General features: G+C 32.6%; 1 protein-coding gene across 1 annotated transcript in view; it reads left to right on the top strand.

Moving 5' to 3' along the window:
• LOC143237807 (syntaxin-like) overlaps positions 1-27394 on the top strand; it is a 104203-nt gene extending 76809 nt beyond the window's left edge. The window contains exons 5-12 of the mRNA XM_076477419.1: positions 800-874; positions 1865-1941; positions 3715-3823; positions 4966-5039; positions 5564-5701; positions 8047-8157; positions 19274-19410; positions 26744-27394. Of these exons, the coding sequence (XP_076333534.1) occupies positions 800-874; positions 1865-1941; positions 3715-3823; positions 4966-5039; positions 5564-5701; positions 8047-8157; positions 19274-19357 (668 nt within the window). The 3' untranslated portion in view covers positions 19358-19410; positions 26744-27394. The remainder of the gene's footprint in view (positions 1-799; positions 875-1864; positions 1942-3714; positions 3824-4965; positions 5040-5563; positions 5702-8046; positions 8158-19273; positions 19411-26743) is intronic.
• Positions 27395-27732: the final 338 nt, after the last annotated feature.

The raw sequence follows: 27732 nt of genomic DNA, 5'->3' as shown, positions 1-27732 counted from the left end.
AAAAATACTTTATTTACAAGATTCTATCGTAGCCTTCGGATAGAATAATTGCTATTTATATTTTGCTTTGAACTACGAAAATATATGCTGAAGGTTGTTTGTTTGTTGTTAGGTGCAAAATTATTAAATGGTCTATCTACGCTTTAATTGTCGCATGCAACGAAACTCGATTTTTTAGAGTAAACCTTCCGTACTAACTAAGCTACTGTGAAACTATATGCTACGAAAATTACCGTTTTGTGGACTCCTCAAAAGAATTACGAAGATTATAACGTCCCTTGTGCCCTTATTTTAATCATTTGTTTGTTGGTGTTTTTTTATCAAGGTAAATTTAGTTAATTCGTATTAAAGATTTTAGTTTGTAGCTCCTTACTTTCTAGGTCCGGTATGGCCAGGTAGTTAGGGGCGATCGTCTCCTAATCTAAGGATCGCGGGTTCGAATCTCCGTAATACCAAACATTTTTACCCTTTCAGCCATGGGGGTTGTATAATGTGACGACCAATCCCATTATTCATTGATAAAAGAGTAACCCAAGAGTTGACGGTGGGTGGTGATGACTAGGTGCCTTCCCTTTATTTTCACACTACTAAATTAGGGACGGCTAGCGTAGATAGCCTCCATGTAGAATTGCGCGAAATTCAAAACAAACTAATCAGATCTATAGATTAAGTATACTAAAGCTTTGAAATCCTTAATATGACGTGTAATAAAGATTTCTTTAAAAATATAGCTCTGTTTATTACGTTCATAATGCTATAAGTGTAACATGATACAATTATTATTTTCAACGTTCTAAAGAGGTAAAGCAGGAGTTGGAAGATTTAATGACTGACATCAAGAAAACAGCCAATAAATCCCGTACCAAGTTAAAAAGTAAGTTCTCTTACTACAGTATTCTTCTGACATGATTATACCAACACATAAGTTATAAATTGGATCACTTTGAAATATTAACAATAGTTTGTTTGTGCAATGAAATAGATACTTTTTCATTATTTTTACTGTAACAGTTTTTCGATAATAGTATACAGCAGACTAGATTAATCTAGAAATACAGAAATATCATTGTTATTAATTAGTTTTAGCTAGTAATCTCTTATGAATATAAGATAAACACTTTTAAACAGTAAATTTAAACTGTGTTACTGTACTGTAATTAAAAGCGTAATGATCGTATTGAATATGATTGAGCTAAACCTTTTGTAATATCTGCCTTTTTTCCTCGAAGATAAAACATACCAATACAAGTTAACAATTATAACATTGACGCGATCTTCTCTAAGAACAGGAGTTACTGTTATTGTGAACTTGAGTTTAAGTAATAAGTGACATTTTACTCAACTTCTATTTTATGTCTACAGTATGTGCAACGTTTAAAACTGAAGCCTAGCATATATATTTAAAGCACAACTAATAATTATAGGGCCTACGTTGCTTGTCAAACAATTTCAGTAACGAAACGTACTATGCCCAGTAAAAAAATATATTAACAAATAGAGCTTCTAATAGTAGCTATGCTGAAGAGGCGTTTAATTTAGAATATATTTTGTTGAGCGTACGTACCTCTAAATAAACAGATAGATTACGTCAAACAATAGGTGTAATGCACTTTGACAATACGTTACTGGAGTATAGTAATTCCAGTAAAAATATTAAAGTACAGAACCCTAATATTGTAGATGCTAAGTATAAGGACTGATTGAAAATTATAAATGTGGTTCCAGTGTTAACATATTTTATTTTTAGCATAGTGTTTTAACATATGGATAAAAGTTTGATTTTCTATATATCAGGGTCCTCTAATTAGAAAAAACTCATTTTTAACGTTTACATCAGCTAATAAACTGCTATTTACTTTTTTAGTGATGGAACATAATATTGAACAAGATGAACAAGCAGACACAAGCTCTCCAGCTGATCTTAGAATACGAAAAACTCAGGTAACACTTACGACGGTAACAAATTTATTGTCTTCATTAAAACAGAATAAGGTTTTTCGTCATAGTTTTAATGTGAACGTACGAAGTCTTAGTGATTAGAAGTCCCACTATCTATTTATAATAAAAATTATTTTAAAATATTTTTCTGAAATATACTTTTATTATGTGTGTTTGTTTTCTTATAGCAAAGTCACATCGGGCTATCTTCTGTATGGATTGAGGGAAATCGAACCCTTGATTTTAGCGTTGTAAATCCTTAGATAGCAGGGGACAGTTTTTATTGAAATCGTAAGAGAGGTTTCCACCCTTAATATATATATATATATATTACTATTTGATAACTCATCAATCCAAAACTATGATAAATTTTACTTATCAGTATTTCAAGATCAAAGTTTGTTCTAGATAATATTTTAAACAGGCAAGTTGCTATTTTTCCTCATTTTTATTTCGGAGATTTATGCAAAACTTCTCGCTAGATATCTTTGCTAACTATTCATAATTTTCATCTGATAAACTAAAAGTTTGTTTGTTTTTAATTTCGCGCGGAGCTACACGAGGGCTATCTGCGCTAGCCGTCCCTAATCTTGCAGTGTAAGATTAGAGGGAAGGCAGCTGGTCATCTCCACCCACCGCCAACTCTTGGGCTACTCTTTTACCAACGAATAGTGGGATTGACTGTTACATTATAACGCCCCCACGGCTGAAAGAGCGAGCATGTTTGGTGCGATGGGAATTCGAACCTGCGACTCTCAGATTACGTAAACTAGAGGAAAGACAGCTGGACAAGAGCGTCCACTACGAAACGTTTTGGGCTATTCTTGTCAGTCTGAACAGTAGAATTTCACCCGCAGTTCCGTAATCGGTACTCTAGTCAATGGGCTATCCATGCCTTGCCCAGCGCGGGTAAGCCCTCAGACTTACCGATACGTTACTGCATTTCTTGAAATGCACATAAGTGAGGTTTCAGATATACTTTTTTGGCTGACATGGGTCCAGCTATCTTAATACGCTGAACTAAAGGCGGCCACCTTGGCATTATGTTTTGATAAGTTTATACTATTTGTTATTGAAAACCATAAATTATTAAGGCCCCTAAGGTGATGAGCAGTTAGGTTTTTTTAGTTCTAAAGAATTGTTGAAACCACTATTGAATTTAAGGATCGATTCTAATTACTATTGTAAAAAACAAAAAGTATTATTGTTTCTTCAACTTCGACGTGCTGCACAATTACAAGAACGTTTGCTATATTGTTGAAACTGATAACTAATATCCACGCTCAGTATAAGAATTCTATAAAATACACTTTAGTCAGATTGAAAAATTAAAAATAAATAAACCGTGCTGTAAAATATGACGTGATATTACGTCACAATAAAAGTTACGTCGCTTCTTACTAGCCCAACACGAGTTTTTAGTGCAAATACATTACAATGGCATTTCACTCATACTTGGCTTACAAGAAGGCTTTTAGCTTGATACAGTGGACAGACTGATGCACACCATACGAAGAATGTGTTGAAATGCTGTTTATATCTACCGTTCATGAGGCAAATCTTGGATGTACAATAACATATATCTCGGAATAAGACTTGTAGCTGTATTAATGTCATTCTCTGATAGCTCAGATATTACTCCAGCCAAAAATGATTTGAATTCTCTGTTTTATTTTTCCTGAAGTGTTCGTAAGTTTTAAACTTAAAAACACGTTAACGCAAGCTTATTTCAGAAACCTTTAGAAAATTTATATTGCACTTTTTTGTACAACACAGCATACTGCATTATCTAGAAAGTTCGTAGAGATAATGACAGACTACAATAAAACCCAGACTGATTATCGAGACAGGTGTAAGGATAGGATTCAACGACAATTAGAAATAAGTAAGTATTTTTTCTTGTGATTCTACAAAAATGTAAGGTTTTTAGTTTGATAGTTGCAAATCAAACTGTAGCATATCAATCATTCAGGTATTTTTTAAATTCTTACAAATCATCGTTTGCTCTTAAGTATTTTTCAAAATATGCATAATACAATTGTCTCTGAAGTTTTTATAAATTACTTAAGTTAAAAGTAGAATTAAGATAATTGAGACGATTCAGAATTTTAAATTCTTTTATTTTGTTTAAAATATTTTCAAAAAATATTAAAACTGTATGTGTTTTTATAATTATTGTTTGTGCTGTATTGATACTAATAGAAACTCTAAATGTTATAAAAGGAATTCAACAAAACGACATTCTTGGTGGTAAGGTCAATCTTACATAATGAGTAGTTGGACATTACAGTACAACAAGTAACAATCTGAGACGTTACTGAAAACTGAATGGTTTATTTCATTTGGTGAATTTCGCACAAAAACTATTTTAAGACTAAATGAGCTAGCCGTTTCTAACTTTGAAGTGATAGACTAAAAAAAGGCAGCCGGTCAAAACTACCCACCGCCAACTCCTGTACTACTTTTCACTAATGGAAAATGGGATTGAACGTTAGGTTACAAAGCCCCCACTGCTGATAGGGCGAATATGCTCGACAGTGGCATTCAAATCCACGATCTACAGTACTCCAACAGGCCATGCTAAGCCTAATTTATTTAAGAAACGCAGTTCAAACGTCAAGTAGACCTAAATGAGAAATTCTTGCGAAATCACGAATATGTTTGACAAATTTTATAGAAGGATTAAATTAATCATGGAGTTATTATCTCAAGTAATAGCTGGTAAACGGTTTCAAAATTAGATGTAGATGGTAACTTGGAAAAAATAGAAAACTGTAGGAAGAAGTGTTTCCAAGTGTCTTTTTTGTTCTGTAAATTCTGAGATGACTTACATTAAAATATATATAAATTAATAAAAATTGAAATGTGTCTGAAAAAAAAAACAGTTATAATACTAACCTTAAGGGACCTTAAGGAAAAACCACATTGTCACTGTAGATATATAAAGTTTTTTTTATTTAGCTACATTTTCAAATGAAAAATTAATTTAAATGTCGGATAGATGTTTTTGTTTACTTTTCACACCAGCTGGCCGAGCCACCACTGATGATGAGTTGGAAGAAATGTTAGAAAGTGACAATCCAGCAACTTTCACACAGGGGGTAGTTTCTTTTATTAAATGATCGACAACTAATGATTTCTTGTAATTAATATGTTTAATAATTAAACACGTATATAAATTCAACTCTTATAAAAAATATTTATTTTATCAAGATATTGAACTTTTAATTTATGGAAAAAATTTATAAAATTGTTTTAACAGTGATAAAACATAAGCTTACTAAAATTTTTTATTCTTCAGTAGATTTGTTTAATCCTATCTATTTAGTAAAAACATGCACGTATTTTGAAATTAAGGTAAAAATATGCGCACCTAGTGAGTAAACTCTAAAGTAAAACAAACTTTATTTCATTAAAGTATTTTAATTCAGAAAAGAATTAATATGGACATAAAAATCAAATCAAATCATATGGAACTCAATATAAAAAATATAATTCTTAAAGCAATTTAGAGACAAGTTCATGTTTCCTTTTTAACCATAGATTAGCTATCTATAAATATTTCGTGATTAATTACAAAACAACTCTTGCTTATGGTCAACTTGTCTTTCACTTTTATGTGTAGATTGTAATTGAAACTCAGAAAGCTAAACAGACTCTAGAGGACATTGAAGCTCGTCATGCTGATATCGTAAAACTAGAAAAAAGCATCCGGGAGCTGCATGATATGTTTATGGATATGGCAATGTTGGTAGAGAGTCAGGTAAAAATCATCTTTCATTGAAGTATCTTAGAATTTTCAGTTACATTTAGTGAAGTTGATGAAATAATAATATCGGATTTTTATATCCTTTTCCCACGTCACAGGAAATTTAAACCTCCACATAACATCATACCATCCAGTATGCACACTTTTATGTTTCTACAATAAAAAAAAATTCTTTATTGTAACACTAAATGTCACACTGTCATGTCACCAGCGTACTTTGTTGACTTTATATGTATCGCTTACATGTACAGTTACAGGTTTAATACCATTTTATTAAGACAGTAAAATCAAATCCAACAGGAACTACTTTCTAATAGGTTTCAAATTAAAATGGAAAAATATTCACTGTGTTCTTGAATAACCACAACGTCTTTTATTTGTTTAAGTATTGGGAAACTCATGATAAATTACAATACACATTCCATTTGAAAATTACTGAACATATTTTAAAAATAAAAACAAACCTTAAATTTTATGGTATTAGTTAATTCTAAAAATAATATTGTGATTAATCGTTGGTATGAAATATGTTATAACATTGACGACTATTCAGCTCACAAATTAATATAAATGCCACTAAAATAGAGCAACAACACACGCAATATCCGAATTAACTATTATTAGCAAGTTACAAACAGCTGTTATATGAATTTTATATACCCAACCAACCGTAACATCAACCACACAGTTAATATACGTTTCGTAAACCTTGGTTACTCTGTATTGTTATCCACAGTTAATAGGTAGAAAAGTTTTACTGTACCTACTACCCTCCTATATAAGTTTTATTGTTACTTGTTTATTCAGATATTTATTGTTTTTAGCGCAAAAACGCACAATATAATATCTGTATTGTGTATGTCAATGCGATTCAAACCTGAATATCAACACTATAAGCAACCTAGTAATTTATTAGTGCTATTAGTACTAATTTAAAATACACATAAAATATTTCACAAAAAAGAATGTACGAGAATGAAAACAATAAAAATTGTATATAAACTAATGGTGTAGGTTGTATTTTTTTGTTGTTAAGTATAAAGCTACACAATGGGCTATCTATGCTCGAATAGCTATCTATGCTATCCATGAGTATCGAAATTTGAATTTTAACGTCGTAAGCCTGCAGAATTACTACTAAGCTACTGAAGACCAATGGTGTAGGAATGTTCCACAAGAACACCCAGATCCCAGCTTTTGTTTTATTCACTCACCTCATGCTTTGATCTTTAATGTAAAAATGAAAACATTTTACTTAAACTACTGTTTCGGTGTTTAAATATTTATTAGTTACGTTAATAGTTATTTAACATACAAATCATGTTTTACAAATAATTTTCATTTAAATACATAAAACAAATAATATGTAAAGAAATAGTGTAACTAAATCATACGAGAAAGTGTAGGTGATCAATACAGAATGATAACAATGAAGTGACGATAGTTTTTATGAAATATGTTTAATTTGTGTTGTAAGTTTATTATGTACAGATGAGGGGGCCTCTCACACGGTTGATTATAAATAGTGATTCTCTCAACAGACAGTTTTATTTTCAGAATGTTAACACCGTTAAAAAAAAGAACATTACATACATCAGCTAATTAGAGGCATTATAAACAATGTTCTGAGCAAACAAACCTTTCGTTCGATTGCTGAACACAAACTTTACATGAATGTCGTGTTTACCTTATAATCGTATTATATTATATTAGTTTTCAAATAGTGAACTTGCTTGTTTTACTGCCTAACTGTTTCGCTTTTGAATTATCTCAGTTTTATTGTTTTGAATCTATTCAATAATTTATTTAATTGCTATCCAATTCTATGACACATCTTTACAATTGTTTCAAATAAACTTTTATAACATGCACATTTAGGTTATTTTTATTTTACTTTTTGGTCCAGAGACAACTGAAACGATGCGACTCTGTTTAGAACGTTATTTAAAATAAAAAAAGTTATAAAACTAAACCAATTTTTAAACATCAAACTACTATTTTACCATGTTTTTTCTAAAGTTCTTTTCCCTGTAACTATTTAAATTGTACTTAGTTTTTGCTTTCATTTTTTTGCACTTTCTGTATAGTAAATATACGGATTTCTTATCATGTTTTACATTATTTTATTTCAACTGATTTTTTTAAAGGTTAACAATTACACGTAAAAAGCTGCAATCATTCATAACTTATCTCGCTTCTGCACCATTCAAAAATGTCTTATTACTCTTAAATATTTTGTCTATAATTAGTGTTTTGTTGTAACTAGTTAGACCATGTTCAATTTTTGTTGTTATATATAAATCTGTCTGTCTGGTTGTCACTCAACAAATCAAATCTAGGGAGAGATGATAGACAGAATAGAATACAATGTGCAGCAGTCAGTGGACTACATTGATGCAGCTAAAAGAGACACAAAAAAGGCTGTGAAATACCAAAGTAAAGCTAGACGGGTGAGTCCTGTTTCGGCACTTGCTATACTCTAGAAACCAGATGTTTAAGGTTTCCACAATTATTTGAAAGTAGTTGTTTATATTGTACTCTTCTGCATCATTAAAATACCATTAGTATAATTTTCTCTTACTTCACTGTTTTTTTAAATTTTTGAACGGATCAACTTTTCTGTTGTTATTATCCCTGGCTTGGCCTGGTGTTTATGGCTCTCAACTCCCATTATGAGGGTTACTGGTTTGAATTCCATTGCTGAACATGCTCGCTTTTTCAGCCGTAACATCGTTATAATGTTATGGTCAATCCCATTATTCAGTTAGTATAGCTTAAGATTTAACGATGGTTTTTCTACCATCTGTTAATTTAAGTTAGTATTACAGTTAATATTAGCTATATAACAGTTCCTTGTATAGCATAGCGTAACATTATGCTGATACTTTTGTTACATTACATTTTGGTTACTGCCTTTGTCATATTAAAGACTGTTGTGTATTTCATCTCTAAATACATTATTTACATAAAACTTTATACTTTTTAGAGGTTTACCGTACTTTCTTTTTGACTGTTACAGTGGATTTTAAGGTAATTTATCACTTCTTATAGCCAACTTTAAGTGTTCCTTGCATGAGACGTTTAAAGAGTAGTAAAATTTTACATACACTACAAATTATAATTAGGATATTGTGTTATACTGTAACTTTTCATATACATTTTAGATATTAGTTCATATTTTTATTTGTGTACCTTCATAGATCTCAGTTCTTGATGTTAGTTTGGTTAGAAATTAGTGCTGGAAATTTGGCACATTTTAAGCAGTAATATGTGTCAAATACAGATGTCAATAGCCTCTGGTGTGAGAGAGTAGGAGTGACTTTAGAAGTTTTCCTTGATTACAAGACGGATATGAAGAGATAAAAAGAACAAACATGCTATATGATGTTCGCACTTTTCTTCTACGATAGTAGCTTAAGTAGGTAGCTAGTGTTTCAATATTTCCTAAGTAAGATAATATTTTTCTATTGCTACTTTAATAATAATGGTTATCCCATTTAGTATAACATATATGATTGTTTTATTTTGGTTTATTGTTATAAAAATTACTTTTCATCATTAGCTGAACATATGAATTTAAGACTAACGTAAAGTTCCTAAGCCGGCCGAATCTTATGAGACGTTTATAAGCTTGTCTAAATATATGAAATAGTATCTACCTTTGTTTGATGATGCATGAACTTAAGCTAATTGTATCCTCCCAGTGGCACACCGATATATCTATAGACTTAAAACGCTAGAAACTAGATTTCGATATCCGTGATGGGCAGATCGCAGATAAACATTTGTGTAGTTTTGTACTTCACTACAAACAAACCCTAACTGTAAATTCATTCATTCATTCACCACTCGATTCCATCAAGGAACATAGGGCCGCAATCACTTGCGGATTCTTCAACAGGTTTTTTAAAATGAGTAGGTTGTTAGCCCACTGCACCGAGCCGTCCCTAATTTAGTAGTGTAAGACTAGAGAGAAGGCAGCTAGTAATCACCACTCACCGCCAACTCTTGGGCTACTCTTCTACCAACGAATAGTGGTATATACCGTCACATTATAACGCCCCCACGGCTGGGAGGGCGAGCATGTTTGGCGCGACGCGAGCGCGAACCCGCGACCCTCAGATTACGAAGTGCACGCCATAACGCACTTGGCCATGCCGGGCCTTAACTGTAAATTAACTGCTTTTAATATTCTATAGAGGGCTGAGTAAGTAATGTTAAAACAAATTTAAATCTATAAACCAGTAAGTCGCGTGACAATAACAGCTATGTAAAGTCGCAATGGAACAGTATGGATCAGAACTACATTTTATCATTATTTGACATATTATAGATAGCGTGTTGCCACCAAAATATAAAAAAATATCGCTTTTGGGACGGGTATGTAACAGCATGTTTCGACGTTAAATATTCATGCACTTAGATGATAAAGATATTAAAATCAGAGATTCATTATTTTCGAGATAAAGGTATCCTTTGTGTTTAATGGCACTGTTTGCCAATATGGATCACTTTGGGGTGCTAGGAACATCTGCAAATGGACATGCAAAAAGTCATACACCAGCGATAGCAAGCTAAACGTAGTGTCTTGTAAGAGGTGAGAATACTGTGGAAACGTTTTGTGTACATGTGACTCATTTAGCGTTTCCACATTGTTCCAGCTGACATGTATAAAACAACTGTAGAATGAAACATTTACTCGTGATATTCCATACGAAGACATACCGATCAAGTCGCTGGATGCAGCACTTACAGATATCTTTGAAACAAACACGGGGAAGCAATCGTACTCACATACTAGAACTGATTATGCAAGGATTGTTATGCTTTCGACATAACAGCATTGTGACGGAGATTTTTGTAGTGGAAACTATGTTGCCGGTCAAGACGGACAGTAGTCAGAAAGAGCGTAAATGGACGTGGTGACATACAGTGTAACGACGTGGTAAAGCTACAGAATCGTTTCAAAGTAACGTATTTAGTCTCTGTAATAACAGGTGTGATCTAATGATTAGAATTTCGAGTTCCTCTTATAAAGATCGGGGTTGCAATAAGCTGCAGGACATTATTTGCACTTTCAGCTGTGATTACGTTATAAAGTGACACTTGATATCGCCTCTCAGTTAAGAATAGCCTTGTAGGTAGCAAATAGTACTCATAGTTTGCTTTCCATCTAGCCAGAAGTTCAAAACTAGAAATAATTCTGTCTAATACTTGAAGTCTTTGACATGAACGCTTAGCTCGTGTGTCAACTAAGGTTCATTCAGGTGCCCCCCAGTGGCTCAACGGCATGCCTGAGGATTTACAAAGCTAAAAACAGAGTTTCGATACCCGTCGTGGGCAGAGCACAGATACCCCATTGTATAGCTTTGTGCTTAATTGAAAACAACAACATCGTTCAGGTAGTAAATATTAGTATAATATAACATTATATGTTCATAATAAAATCCATTCTTACCAGTAATGTTTAACCTCAGTAAGAAAAAACAAAACAAACTCAGATAAATATGCGAGTGTTTATGATATTTTGCGAATTGGAACAAAAATTATGTTCTAATTACACTGGTTAACAAATTTTTAATTTTGTCTTTTACAAAACATGTTGTAACCAACCTGAATGTAAAATCTAATTGATATCCAGTGACCAAATATCTAGTTTTGTTTACGTAGAAAGTTATTTAGCTGAACTATGATAATTACATTGAAACAAAATTGCCCAAAAAACAAAAGAAAAGTTTGTTTTAAAATTTCGTGCAAAGCTACACGAGGGCTATCTGCGCTAGCCGTACCTAATTTACTAGCGTAAGACCAGAGAGAAGGCAACTAGTCATCACCACCCACCGTCAACTCTTGGCTACTCTTTTCCCGACGAATAGTGGGATTGACCGTAACATTATAACGCCCCACAGCTGAAAGGGCGAGCATGTTTAGTGTGACGGGAACTCGAACCCGCAACCCTCGGATTACGAGTCGAATTGTCAGTTCATAGAACTTTGCGTATAAGCTCTCGAAGAAATATATTAAAAACATCTGCAAAGCTGAAGCCTCTGATGATGTAAAAGGTCCAATATCTGTGCCAATTCCTTGGACAAAGTGTATTTTACCAGCATTTATCTATGGGGAATTAATTATTTTAGTTAATTTCAGTGTGACTATCAATCAATAAACGCGTATGTGATGTTGTATTATAATATCTGATCTAATATATGAAACAAATGTGTATTACACCATAAAAATTGATGAAACGAACGTTCATTACATTACTTTAAAAATAATTTATATGCTGTAAAATTATGGGAGTTTTGTACAACAATTTAAAGCTTGCTTCTCAATCAAAATACATGATAAAAACCGACATGTTTAGAAGTAAAAAGTTAGTACATCAACATTTGCCCTTTACAACATTTGCAAATACATTTGCCCTTTCACATCAACTCACCAACTGTATACTTACCACTGTACGAGTTTTAAGTTAATGCACTATGATGTGTAATTGTCTAAATTACGTGCGAAACACCAATTATTAGTAGTAACAGTAAAATTCATAGGTTTCTCTGAATATGGCAATTTGTATTAGTAAACGTGAGAGTGAGTTCTAGTTCCACTTGGTTTGAATTTTTATTTTCTTTAGAAAATATATTGTAATTTGGTATTTCTTGTTTGGAAGATAAATTATAGCATCGTTTTCCTTTCTTTTGATTATACTTTATTTTTCAGTTAAAATTCAACTAATAAAATGGCGAATAAGAATGGAATTTAATACTTTAAAAAGTGTCTGTAGGAGATTCACATGTAAGAATGGAATTTGATACTTTAAAGTGTCTGTAGGACACGTCAGAATGGAGTTTTATACTTTAAAGTGTCTGTAGGAGATTCACACGTAAGAATGTAATTTGATACTTTAAAGTGTCTGGAGGAGATTCACAAGTATAAATGGAATTTAATACTTTACAGTGTCTGTAGGAGATTCACACGTAAAAATGGAATTTAATACTTTAAAAGTGTCTGTAGGAGATTCACACGTAAGAATGGAATTTGATATTTTAAAGTGTCTGTAGGAGATTTACACGTCAGAATGGAGTTTTATACTTTAAAGTGTTTGTAGGAGATTCACACGTAAGAATGTAATTTGATACTTTAAAGTGTCTGGAGGAGATTCACACGTCAGTATGGAATTTGATACTTTAAAGTGTCTGTAGGAGATTCACATGTAAAAATGGAATTTGATACTTTAAAGTGTCTGTAGGAGATTCACACATCAGAATGGAATTTGATACTTTAAAGTGTCTGTAGGATAATCACACGTAATAATGGAATTTGATACTTTAAAGTGTCTGTTGGAGATTCATACGTCAGAATGGAATTTTATACTTTAAAGTGTCTGGAGGAGATTCACGCGTAATTTATGTTGTTGTAAAAAAGACTGGTAACTCTCAATGTAACAATAATATTGATTTTAATTCAAGATTGTCCAGCACCATGGTTTAGCGGAAAAGAGTACTCTGAAAAATGCTCTGTTTCTTGGTTTTACCACACTACTGTTATTCGAAGTTACCAAAAGGTTCAACAGCGCTTCTGATCTGTGCATAGTGGTTTTCACTAGAGCTCTTGCGTACAAATTATAATAAATATTTTTATAACACTTTTGAAAGATTTTAAGTCTAGAAACAAGGAAAAGTTTTTTTCTCCAGTTAACCAAAGAAAACTGTCATTTAACCGGTTCTGGACAGGATTTTTATTTAGATACCAAATCTCATAAGTTAGGCTCATACAAGTTAGAAAAGGAAATAAAAATTTTAGCCCAAAGTTACATAAGACCAGAATTTATCATAAGACGTTACAACATTCAATGAACCTGAAATTCTAATTATTGTACTAACTTACTCGATAGCTTTTACAGTTGAAGACTAGATGACGATCTCGTGGATTGCGCCATCAAACGTGTACCCCTCTTGTAGAGGCCTGCCTCTCAGAAGATAAAAAGAGTACATTTACGAGTGACTCTCTGGCTGTTTATGCTGTTCTACCGGCTATCAAGTTTCTGCTTTCTCTGGCTATAATCGTAAATGATGTGCTTTAAAACATGGCGTAAAAAAATCATATCCCCTATTATTGTAACTCTCAATAAATATATAAAACTAACGAGTCCACAAAAAATATTAAGAATTATCTCTATCTTTAAAATAAAATAAAACATGTCTCACATTCTATTGTGTAGAATATACAAGCTTTAAGTTATTTTATTTTTGAGTGTAAACATATTCTGAGCATATCTCATTTTCTCGTTATAACTCATGTTGTGTTTTTATCTAAACTTTTTATATAAAAGAGAGAAATTCTAATTTTGAATAAATGTATAATATACGTGTTATTAGTTTTCAATCTTTCAACTGAGTTTTTGTCCGAGTACAAAGGAAACTAATATAAATTATTATTTTGTTTTTGAATTTCTCGCAAAGCTACACGAGGGCTAGCCGTCCCTAATTTAGCAGTGTAAGACTAGAGGGAAGGCAGCTAGTCATCACCACCCACTGCCAACTCTTGGGCTACTCTTTTACCAACGAATAGTTGGATTGACCGTGGATGAAAAGGCGAGAAATTATTATTTGCCAAGCTAAATTATCATGGTCCAGACAAATAAAATGTGAATGACACTGACAACCACAGAAGTGTGTTATACAGCTGATAAAGTATCTTTATGAATTGATAGGAGGTACAAACATAGGTACAAAATAACAGCAATACAGTTTTGCGTTTTTATGAAGGTTTGGTTATGATATAAGCAACAAGTTTAAAAAACAAATTAAAACTGAGTTGCAAATGCATTAAGGTTACAACATTTTATATCAATTTTGTTGGTGTTGCTTCACTGCTTCTCAACCCTCATTATTAAACGAGGAAAATAATAAAATGCAACAACAAGGTTTATATGAAAACCGAATGATAAGTAAAGGTTAGAAAGAAAAATATCGAAGACTGGGAATGACTCAGATTATTGTTTTTTGGTTTTAATTAAGCATAAAGCTACATAATGGGCTATCTGTGCTCTGCCCACCACGGGTATCGAAACCCGCTTTTTAGCGTTGTAAGTCCGCAGGCATACCGCTGAGCCACTGGGAGGGGCGACTCAGATTGTTAATTAGTTCAATACATTTTCAAAATTGTTAGTTCGCCAACGATTTTTTTCTGTGATATATTTTGCTCCTCCCACTCAGAAAACAACGTAACTAATGGCTATGTTCTGTTTCTCGTAGAAACACAGATTTCACAAATATTTAAAGTTATCAGCTGTTGTCTCAAACTTTACAAACTGATGTTATTCAATAATATGTTAAAACTAACTAGTGTCCCATAAAATAAAGCAATAACAATAATGCATTACAGCTTATAATAAGTTCCATTTTATTAAAAATGTAGCAGTAAATAATAAAAATTCAGTTGAAATTAATGGACAGCATATTTCTTTTATTCTGTTTTTGTGATAAACAGCATATCCATCACAAACTTATCTTCACTACTCCAATATCAATAAAAATTCATTTTCATGTTCTTGTTTCTTACGTTTTTGTGCGTTACATATGTTGAGTGGAATATGTTTGACAAGACTAGCTTGTTATAAGCGTCAGTAACGCTGCCGAACTGCACAGTCACTGAAACGTTAGTAAAATATTTCGTACGGTTCGTGTCAAGTTTAACAGGTTAAAAGTATGTATTATTCAGTTGATAAGTTTACAAAATGCTGCTAAAATAATGGGATGATGTCAAGTTTATTTAACTTTCAATACTAGTCGCTAGCAGGGTTCGGGATGTACGAATGAATCCTACTTTGGAACTCAAATAACCATTACTTCTATGAGTCGCCATATTTGCGTGCAGGTTTACAGTAATATCAGTAACCTTAGTTGAATCATAACATATTCAAACGTACTTAACGATCAGCTGACCAGTTTCTCTGTACAACGTGAATAGGCAAGTATCTATACCGTTCTACACCGTACTGACCAAAAGAACGCTCCACTGTGAAATCACATTCTGTTCAGGATAAATCTTTTCATTTACTCTCAGATAACTGGTATATCCTTCAGAAGGATGTGTCTGTTTGTTGTCATCTACTGGCTCTGAGGCAATTCATGCCACTGACGTAATCACAGTTGGGATTGAATGGGCTATGACCCATCCATTTAGCATCCAGATCACTGGTTTATAGTTTGAATGATGATTTTTTGTCCATATACGTCATACATATCGTTTTTAACTCCTCTTGCTATGAAGAGCTTGAACACCTCCTGCCCATACATCGTAACTCCAGACCCATTCAAAGTTTCGGGGTTGGTTAAGCCATTGGTTCATACTGCAAAATACGTGGTAAAGCTCAGGAATAAAAAAAAAGAGTATATCTTCTTTATATACTGACAATAAGAAAAAAAACAACTCTATAACTCCAGCGTATTCGAAAGATAGACCTACCTATCTTCATTGCACCCCGCTAGTACAGCGGTATGTCTACGGATTTACAACGCTACAATCAGCGGTTCGATTCCCCTCGGTAGGCTCAGCAGATAGCCCGATGTGGTTTTGCTATAAGAGAAAAACACACCTATCTTCATCAGAGAAAAGTGGATTTGTATATGTATAGTATTGTGACACACATATAAACTACAATTAAGTATTGAGTAGATAGCATTCAATTTACTTTTAACACATCTTTTACTTTGTATCTCGATTTTAATCAGAATTAGGTTTGAGTCTGAAATTTATTGTATTGTATTACTATATAATTAGTCATAATGAAGTGTTTTTTAAAAAAAAATTAAACTGTGAGGAACTTTATTAAATCTGCATGTTTAGAAAATATATGTACATATAGGCGAAGGAAGCAGAGCTTACTTTTGGAGAGAGAGGGTTAAAGTGCATGTAATATAGGCAAAGGAAGGAGAGCTTACTTTGAGAGAGAGGGTTAAAGTGCATGTACATATTGGCGAAGGAAGCAGAGCTTACTTTTGGAAAGGGAGGGTTAAAATGTATGTAAGACTTGTACTAGATCACTTTATGGGTAACAATGTTTACCAGAAAATGTGGCATTTTTTAAACTTGAAATGAAGCAATTCTTTAAATACTAGTCGCGATCAGCAAAATATTTGCGGTGGTGCTCATGTTGTTTACTTGAATTTTCCTTATTCTATCATGTTCGCGCAAGACCTTTAAAGTATGCTTTCTTGTAGGTATTATGTTTTGGCTCTGTAAATCCTAGTCTAATTGAAACAAAATGGGATCTTCAATACCCGCGACACTTGAAATTCGTTTAGGAAGAATTAAAGTACATTATTCTACAATATATGTATTTACGTTTTATTAACTACACTTTTGTGCGCCAGGAACATGGAGCGTGGAACACGCATGTGCTGATTCGATATTGTTACTCGTCAAGATCATTATTCGTTTACCCTCAAATTAAAATTCTTTTAGACAGGATTACAGTAAATTAATCTATGAGACCTTAAACGTGGTCAAGTACATCAGTCGAAAGGGTTCGACCTCCCGAGTCGAAAACTGTAATTAGATGTCAAATCGGTCAAGAGATGACGTAGCTAAGAGATAAAGGTTTGTGCTTGAAAAACCCAGAGCCTTTCCATGAGTCACAATGTAGCGGCTAAATCATTTACTTGGCCAGACAAACAAACTCAGGGAGATGCATTTTTATTTATTGAAATTACATACACGTAACTTTATTTCATAAACATGCAAGTGAAAAATAATGAATCGTAATGGTATTTATAATAACGTACAGAGTATGAAACAATTATAGATGTACAGTGTATGATATGGTTGAAACAAAGAAACTCACAAAAACTAAGAATAGAACCCACAATAATAAAGAACAAAGTCGTTAAAAGGTGTTTATAGCAGTCTATGAAACGAATCGAAGGTAAATTATTACAAAGTAAAGTTGTAATGAAGACATTCTTACCTGAATAAGTAGAAACGTCTGATGCGTGTTCAAATAATATGCACATGGGTTTTTTAACGAATTCTCCATGCGTATTTTAGACCTAAGTCAAGAAAGCTCATAACAATTGCATTTAGTGCAATGTTTTTGTTTTAGGAAATTACGCGCATGTTAAATGTAGTTCGTGTGAAATATTTTGCAAGTAAAGAAAAACAAAACTGAAATCGAAGCCAGTTGAAGTCAGTCATCACGTGATGACACAGACATGTGTCATCGTACAGCATCCTCGTTGCATCAAAACGTTTGACCGAGCAAACAACAGGTAAAATTATTCTGAATGAAACAAATCAATATGTTATCCGAACACCTTGGATTTGTGAGATTTGTACCAATCGATCGAGAAATTTGCGAGAAACGTTCTGTGTAAACAAACGCAAGCTTGTTGCTTATATAGATATGTAATTAAGCAAGAACATGTAAGGTAGGGCAGCCGTTTTTATGGTATTATCTACATATTACTACTGCCTTTGTAGAACGTAACTAGCTTTTTATTCTGTGGATTCAGGGGAAGCTGCTTGGCAGTTCAGTTTCAAACAGAAAAAATTATTGTTCAACAATCATAAATTGGATGAGGTTTTGAAATGTTTTTCACTAACATTGTAATCCAATATTTATATAGGAATGTAAAGAATGTGTAACATTGATACAACTAATTTATTCTCTTGCGAATTACTCAATCAGACAAACTTTGATATACAGAAAAATATTGTAAAAAATATAAATCAAATAATAAATTGGGTTTTAAATTTATTTTTTGGTATTTTGAGCAACTTATCTGAGCGAATAATTTACAAATGTAAACTAGTAACATCAATGCTGTATATTTTTGAAATTCTTATATAAATATAAAATTACTGTGTGAGCAAAAGACCACACATATTGTATACGTTTGTTTGTTTTTGTTTGAATTTCGCGCAAAACTACACGAGGGCTATCTGCGCTAGCCGTCCCTAATTTAGTAGTGTAAGACTAGAGAGAAGGCAGCTAGTAATCACCACTCACCGCCAACTCTTGGGCTACTCTTCTACCAACGAATAATTGGATTGACCGTTACATAATAACGCTCCCACGGCTGAAAGGGCGAGCATGTTTGGTGCGATGGGGATTTGAACCCGTGACCCTTAGATTACAAGTCGAACACCTTAATCCACCTGGCCATGCCAAGCCTATATGGTATACATTCCACCACTATATAAGAGTCTTCTTTCGACTTTATGTTGTTCAAGGTAATTGATGAGAGGTAGAAGTATTCGAAACCAGTGACAAGTAGTAACTCGAATAATGTGTTGCGATTTATGTTTACATTTAGCCCCAAAGTTCCAAAGTGTACCACATTATGCCCTACAGTTATTATTTGTTCTAATGAGACGGTTCTTTTTATAACTAAATTATTAAGATATTAATCATTATTTTAAATCTTATTGCTTTCTTAGATGTAAATTATGTTTTTCTTTCTAAATTTCGTCTTAGTAGTTATTTTGTATTCATAGACATTTGTATACAAAAGTCATTAGTAAATGTTTTGAAATTTGAGATGGTTATTTCTTACCTCAAAACAGAAAAAAATTATAATGTTCATTTGCTTGGCCGTACTGATGGTTATCCTTGTGTCAACTGTTGGTGGATACATTGGAATTGGCTAGTATGGACATCTCGTAACCTTTGTTCCTTTCTGCAGCGCCCTCTAGGATAAACGGTATGTATGTAATTTTGTAGTATAATTTATAAATATACGTATAGACAGATCAGGTTAACAAGATTGAGATTTATAAACAAGGTAATTCAAATGTATTCGCCGAAGTTTACAACCGTTTCATGTTATGCCCTACAATCGTTGTGTAGTTGCTGTATTTACCATTATTATTTGTATATTTGCATTAATGAGAAATATCAAGCATTTTGACAAAAATATTACAATGATCTAGCCTAGTGTGCTATAACCATTAATGACAACGTCAAAAGTAGTAAAAATCAAAAGTATTATCCTATTATTCTTTTCTTAGTCTTTAAGCTACAACAGCTACGAATTTATTTTTTACATATATTTTCTCTTTGTCCTGCAAATATTGAAAAACTTTATTGTTAGTAATTCACTTATAAAAATGTCACATTTCACATACCGTTAACAATAAGGGCTCACACACCACCTTCAATCATTGTTCAGTAATTTATCAGAAGGTCATCAGTGACTGCAACAACATCCTGAACATCATCAGACATGGAATCAGAATTCAGAGGAAGTGCGTACCCCCCTGGAACAGCGGCAAGTCTGTAGATTTACAATGCTAAAAGCAGAGGTTCGCTTCCCTTCGGTGGACATAGCAGGTAGCCAGATGAGACTTTGCTATATGTAAAACGCACATTCAAAGGAAGTACACTTAAGTGATACGTGTTGGGCGTGTATTTTTACAGAGATAAAACCGATTCTTTCACTACTTATACCAAACGTCACATAGTCCATCTATGATACTTCCTACTTCATCTGGAATAAACAGTGTCAGTAACTGCTTACATTATTCAGGAAACTGTAAAATGTCCAAAGCCACACCATATGCTTTAATCGTTTTTCCTCAACGATCCATTAACGAAATTAATTGTTAATTGTTTTATCAGCTCGTGCATGCATTGTGAAGAGTAGAATCAACTTCGATATTTTATGTTAAAGCAGATAATTGCAAGAAACGCTAAAACAACAACGACAATAGCTACAGGTTTGTGAGTAACATGCTCAGTAGTTTCATATGACTATTTATTGTTTCTAACACTCAAAGCACTTGTGAAATGAGTCTTGAAAATTTTCGTAACTCTGTAAGATACTGGTTACATCCATTTCGTAGAAAGAATAACGTTTGTGTTTTACATTCAGCTCATTAAGAAGGTACAATGAACTTCTATATTCTCTATCGACAACGCCACGTCTTATTGTTGTAACCAAGAGCGAATCTCTTCAACATAACTTTGGAATATGTGATGAGTAATCGTCGTGTCATTATGTCACCAAACATATTTTCGCAGACCTTACATAAGTCTTCCTCAAACAAAGCATCCTTGAGTACGCATCATCATACTGATACTTGATCAGTGACTTTAAAAGTATTCGTCATCATTTAACTTCAAGACGTATTTCATCCGATCTTTTTTCTGCTGCAAGTGGGTGGAAGCTCTATAAGATTAATTAGATTTGTTCTGTTATAACTGGTATAGTAGTTCATATTAGCATCAGTCATCTGGTACTTGTCAAGTACAAACTATTTTTCCCGGGTACGTTTTCATAACAGTACACACTTAGCATGATTATTTCTCTTGATCTGATGCTCAACCTTAAATACCTATAGTTTGTACAACCTGGATGTCTCTAGGATGCACCAGGATTGAACTTTTTTTTTTTAATTTCGTGCAAAGCTACTCAAGAGCTATATGCGCTAGCCGTCCCTAATTTAGCAGTGTAAAACTAGAGAGAAGGCAGCTAGTCATCACCGCCCACCTCCATCTCTTGGGCTACTCTTTTATCAACGAATAGTGGGATTGACTGTGATGTTATAACATTCCCACAGCTGAAATGGCGAGCATATTTGGTGCGAAAAGGATTCGAACCCGCGACCCTCAGATTATGAGTCGAACGCATTAACCCACCTGGCCATGCCGGGCCTGCCAGAATTTAAATATAGATAAAGATCGTAGTTTGGATGACTTCTGTTAGTTTCATTGTAATCTGTTGTAATATTTGACAAAAGTGACCTTTCCTCATTGAAGGTATTTTCTTAGATCGCTATTCTGTAGTCCTCATATGAGCCTTTTCTCTTTGGATCATAATAAATTCTCACAACTTGTGAGAAATCTTTATTACTTCGGTATAACTAAAATAACGTCGAATTAACATTACTCCAGTCTGAGTCTAAAAACTACTACTTAAGAGAAAATCTTTATTAAACACCATTGGTACCATAAAGACTGAAGTGTCAGCTTCATTTGATAACATAACTACTTATGTGTAACAGTATTGTTGTTCTACTGAATAAATTAATATTTATTGTCTCATACATACGCGTATGGTATACATACAATTAAATATGCACTGAAATATGTTCATCTTGTATTTTCTACATTTGTAGCACGAAGTAAAAAGTTAAAACTCTTGACAACTTAACATAAATAAATTCTAGAAGAATGTAGCTAGCGCCATCTCTAAACAATATCGTCTTTTGGCATTTATCACATTTCATAATAATAAATAGCATAATAATACTGAAGTTGTTTAATAATGACGTTCATATAAAAACATTGAAGCAAAATAGTGAAATAAAACAAACTAATATCAAAATTGTGCAGAGGCTTACATAGATCCGATCCGCATCTAAAAAGTGAGGATGTGTCAATGGACAATATCAATTTTGTAAATTTACCCTATGAAAGTTCTATTACAGAAAAATATGAGCTTATTTTTAAATTACTTTTGTCATGTAGATAATCTTTCCCGTTGTGTATAGTTTTTTTTTTAAATTTTTATGTATTGGTTTGAATATGATCATTTTCATCTCTTGTAACATTTCTTATACTTTTAAAAATATATATCGTGGATTATAAATATTGCAGCTATAGAACACTGATACCTGAGTTTCTTTTTATCGAGAAGAATTTCAAGATAATTACGTGAAGATACAGTTTATTTATAACAGAGGGACAAGCGTAATTCTTCTTCCACATAATTCGTTAGTTAATTACATAACTGCCAACCTACTGTTTACTCCTATTAGAACTGTAATTTATTTTTGAATCGCTCTATGAGTGGAAAAAAACAACTAAAAAGGCAGTCACAAGGAAACCGCCCTGTTCTACTTTTTTCATTACTTTTGCAATAATCAACCTAACATTTACATCAAACAGTTTCTCAAGCTAGATCCAAATGTCAAGATCTTCTACCTGTCTCACTATTCTAGTGTTGAATTTTGTTTTTAATCTCAGTTTTCTACCAATATAAATAAAGTGGTTGATCTTCAGTGTGATTTGATTAAAAGTTAATCAAATGGAAACTTTTCGGATTATGCTTTTCATAGAGAAAAAGGACTGAGCATAATGGGATTTAAAATGACGACATGCCTACAGCACCTGATCTCCTACAAGTGTCTTTGTTTTATGCAAACTATTATCCAAAGTATCAGATATCAGGATTTTCTCTCATTATAGTGTGAGCTTACATTCACTTCTTGCTGAATATTTCAATGTTATAACTGAAAATATTCTTTTGTTAACATCAATGAAAATATTTAATGCTATATTTGCAATAATGTTTCACAGATTAGTAATAGAAGCTTACTTACAACCTTAATGCTTTAACATTTTTATGTGTAATTGATGTTGTTATACAACTTTTATAAGTAACATTATGTAACGTCCTTATGTGTGTGTACAACAGAACATACAAGTATATACATCATCAGATGTGTATGCAACCATATAAATATATATGTAACATATATATATATATATATATATTTATTTATATCAACATATCTGTAATATATCCTTGTATTGTTAGACATTTTGTTAAAATAACTGTCCTAAATAACTACAGACATTTGCTGTTACATTATCCCAATATTCACTCCCTAGGATGGGTTGTGATTCCATGATTTCAGAAACAATTATGGAAAGAACCACTGACTGTGGAATGTTTAAATATGTGTGGAGTTTTGCAGAATCGTTGAATTTACTTTTATAATTTGCCTGTAAAATTTAGTATTTTATGTTTAAGTTGTATTCGGTTTACTCATCTCTAAGTTATATTTCATTTCATAAAAGCAGAATAGGCCAAGTTTATGTACAGTTGTAAAATCTGAATTAAAGTTGTACTTTTATTGTTAATATCTCTTAAAACTTCATGGCTCCCTTCCATATCAATTCATAAGTTATCTTTGTTATTATTAATATCATTTATGTGTTACATCCAATCCAGTGTATTATTATTTGATGTCTAGTGTCACACGATTTTGTACATTTTTGGAATAAAAAATAATTACTAATTACCAATGGATATATAGAATTACCTAGAATCCCATGAGACTGTATAAATAAAGTATAGGCACTACCAGTGTGGACTTCTTCCTCTCTTGTCACTTGATGAAAGATATCATCTCAAACCTAGTCTACATAGTTACTGCTTCCTTCTGCATGAAAACGTCCTTCACAGCCAGTTGATGCAATATTATCTAACTTGATAGTCCCTTAATAAACCTTTGAACAAGACTATTCTCATTATTTTCTGATACTTTAGCAGAATATGCCTTCTTACATAGGTGGGTAAGATTGCTCATATAAGTAGACAAGCCCTCTGTAGGACCCTCTCTTTCAGACCTTAAATTTAACCCAACGAATAGCATGATTCTTTATTGAATTAAACTTTCAGCACAACTTGTTCAATTGTGTAACAGTGACTGAATATGACTTAAATGCAAGAGTCAAGTACCAGACTTAATAATAGGCATTGCTTTGCTTTTTCTTGAATTCAGCCTTTCTAATCGATTAACTGAATAGACGTTTGCATTAAATTATTTGAGTCTTCTTTAGTCCCATCGTGAATATTGGGGAAGAAATATTTCTAACTTCACTCAAAGGTACTTACCGTGCCAACAGCAGCATGTTTCCACAGTCTCAGTTAACATGAGGCTGAAATTTCCTAAATGTTGGAGTGCATTACAGTACATGTGCTCAGGGCTCCCTATATTTGTATAAATGTTAGATCCTTAACCCTAAGAGACAAAACAAGTAGTTGCTGAAAACATCTCATGCATAGGCCATGTGTGACCAAAGGTTTCTCAATGGCCAATAGTCACACTGGAAGCATTCATCCAGTCACAGTAAGACTTATGGCTCCTCGAAAGGTCACCATATTTATCATTTGATGCCTGTTGTTTTACTTGGCAGCAAAACAGGTTGGGTTGATGTATGCCATTCACCAGTGGCACCTGCAGTCTCTTTCATTTAATCTTAGTTGACATCACCAAATGTCAGGTTTGTGATATAATGGTTGATAAATGCCTGGGAATTTGATACATACTGCTCCATTTGGTTTCAGACTGAAGTCATCATGCCTACTTGCAATCAATTGTGTTCCCTTTGCCCTGAGGTCAACCCTCTGGTGATAGAACTCAGTCAGTAGTTATGGACATCTCGTACTGGTCTTTTCCCCTTAATTAGTCTGTGTATGTATTAAGATTACGGTTATGGATATTGGCAGAAGTGAAAGACAGGAATTTAGAAGAAAACTTCTCTGAGACCTTATCACTTTCTTAGACAGTCGTCTATCCCAAGTGACAAACACGTCCTCTTGATTATAAATCATTCATCTAGTTTAAAATGCAATAACATCTTGTATAAGTATTTTGAAACTAAATTATACAAGAGTTAAGAAGAACAAAGTAAAATGTAATCATCAAGAAGACAGAAAGCTGTAAAAATATATCCTGCAATTATGGTACCATACTACCTCATTTTGTGGTACTTCTGGTTATGCTGTTTTTTCCTTCAGATTAACTAAATGTGAATTGAATTACTATGTTGGACACACTCATATTGAATAAATAATTTGGATTTGGGTATTATAATCTTAAATTCTCTATGTTTATCTATACGAAATATGATACTTTTTGTACACAAAAAATCAGATGTGTTACAACATTATTTGTACTAAAGATTTGTCAGACATTTATAACACTAGTCTGACTCATACTCTAACAAGTCAAAGTGCAATGTGATATCCATGTGAATAATCGAAATAATTTTGTCTGCCTTACAGTTTATACACTACAATAGCATAGCCTTTAGAACCTCTGAAATACACATCTACAGTTTTCTCACCGTATCTCTGTATATTGTATCTGATATTTACTCTCCTCTACCACGAACTGTCGCTAAATTATCAGTGTAAAGTAAAATAACTAGTTGGCAATTCTAATATTAAATACATGATACAATGGTGAATGGCAGTCTGTAAAAGGATGTGGCAAATTATACACAGTTCGATTAGACAATGATTTACTTGAGATCTAACTCTGTTTTAGATCTGTAACTTGTTCCAGACTGTGACACCACAGACTATATATGAAACTCTGTTGTGCCATCCATCTCAACATACATGTACAACCCACATCATTGTTGCTCATTCTGATAAAAGACGAGGAAGATAAATCCTTCATGTATCATATGATCCGCCTAAAGAAAAGATCGCCACCCACTTTTAGTTGGCGTATTCTACTATACAATAATTTTTTTTCATAAGAGAATTCACGTAAAACCAAAAAGAAGTATTCTAAAAAGTAAGTAGCAGAACAAAATAAGTTTAACCTCATTCCTTAGTAAACGTTTTATTGTTAGAACAGTTAGAGATTTGTATGTAAGAAAAATAATGAAAATTATTAGTAAACATGAAGCGTTTACCTTCCTCACTGAAGTAAAGAGTAAAATAAACATCAAATGTGATTTGTACACTTTAGTGTTAAGTGTTAACGACTAGACCAACTCCTATGTTTTCCACGAAATATCAGTTTGGTCTCAATATAAATAACTGTTCCTATATACTAATGTAATCATTGTAGTGAAACAGTTGTTGCTTTCATTTATAAACTGCCATCAGGACCTACTATTCCATTAAAACAAATTGTTGTAAATGTTAAATAATGTATTTTTTATGTAATGGTCATCACAGGCGAGTTATGGAGAGGTTGACGATTACAAAAAAAAATAACTTAGAATAGTATAATAATAATATGAAAATTATATGGTGACGTTTTTTTGATTTGTTGTAATAATAATAATACAAAAGACATTACTTATTATAATCTCAACAACAGTAAATGTATTTAATGTCATTGACCTTTTGTTCCCTTGGCATAGAAAATATTTTAGTTATATGTATATATTTCTACCTATCGAGTGTTTGTTTTTAAGGAATAGTGTTTTTTTAAAATTATAATCTTCAGTTATATTATAAATTTTATAATATATATAATTATATATATATTTTTTTTTCACAGAAGTCACTGTCATCATGCCAGTCTAAAACAGAAAACACTTTCCTTTTGTACAGAAGACAATGAACATCGTTTTGAAGAAATAGAATCTTTTAAAAACTAGACAGTTACAAAGGTCATCAATGTGAATTTTGCCATCTTGTTTCTTGAAACAGGCAGGATAGTTCTGAGTTTGTAAACAAGAAATACTTGCTCAAGTAGAATCGCCTGTAAAATTTATGCATGCCAAACTGTTTCATGTTTCATTTTATTACAACCAATAGAGTGAATGGAATTTAGATTTAAATATTATTATAATTAGGCTGAAGCAGCTAGTTGTAACCTGAAGAGAAAATACGCTCGGCTTTTACAAAGAAAATATTTAAAAATAGTTAACACTATTTAAAAATCCTATCTGGAGAAACATGGACATTAAAAACTGTCGATTTTGCTTTGAATTAATTTTAAGCAGTTTTCATGTATAACTGTATATAGTATCTTAAATGTATAAAATTTATGTTTTTGTAATCATGAGAGATTAGTTCAGAACTTAGGTGAGAACAGTTTGCCTTAGCCCTCGTTTTACGTTGAAACTTTTACGTGACCACTGTTCAAGTTCCAATTTAAAACTTTTATTTGAGAAAAGTTCAAAGATAATCTATAGAAATATGTGTACAGCGATTATAATGTGTTATATAGAGTTTATTGTGATTAAAAGTCACTTACTTCCAATATTCGTACTACTGATGATTAAAGATGGCACAGTGAGAGCATTTCTGAAATACGTCATGTTTCAAACAAACATAACAGACAAGTTTATTACTAAGACAGTACATACTTGTTTGTCAGATGTTAAAAGCGATGTTTAACGTAATAACATCTTATTCAGCCAAAACAGCAATAATTTTATTTAAACAACCTTCTTCATTAAGGTATAAAACAGCTATTATAATGTTCTATATCAATTTTAATTTCTTAGTTACAGTACTCGCGAGTGTTTACACAGACCGTCT

This window comes from Tachypleus tridentatus, chromosome 13 (assembly GCF_004210375.1).
Source record: "Tachypleus tridentatus isolate NWPU-2018 chromosome 13, ASM421037v1, whole genome shotgun sequence".
NCBI classification, from domain to species: Eukaryota; Metazoa; Arthropoda; class Merostomata; order Xiphosura; family Limulidae; genus Tachypleus; species Tachypleus tridentatus.
This window is presented reverse-complemented; position numbering and strand designations above follow the sequence as displayed.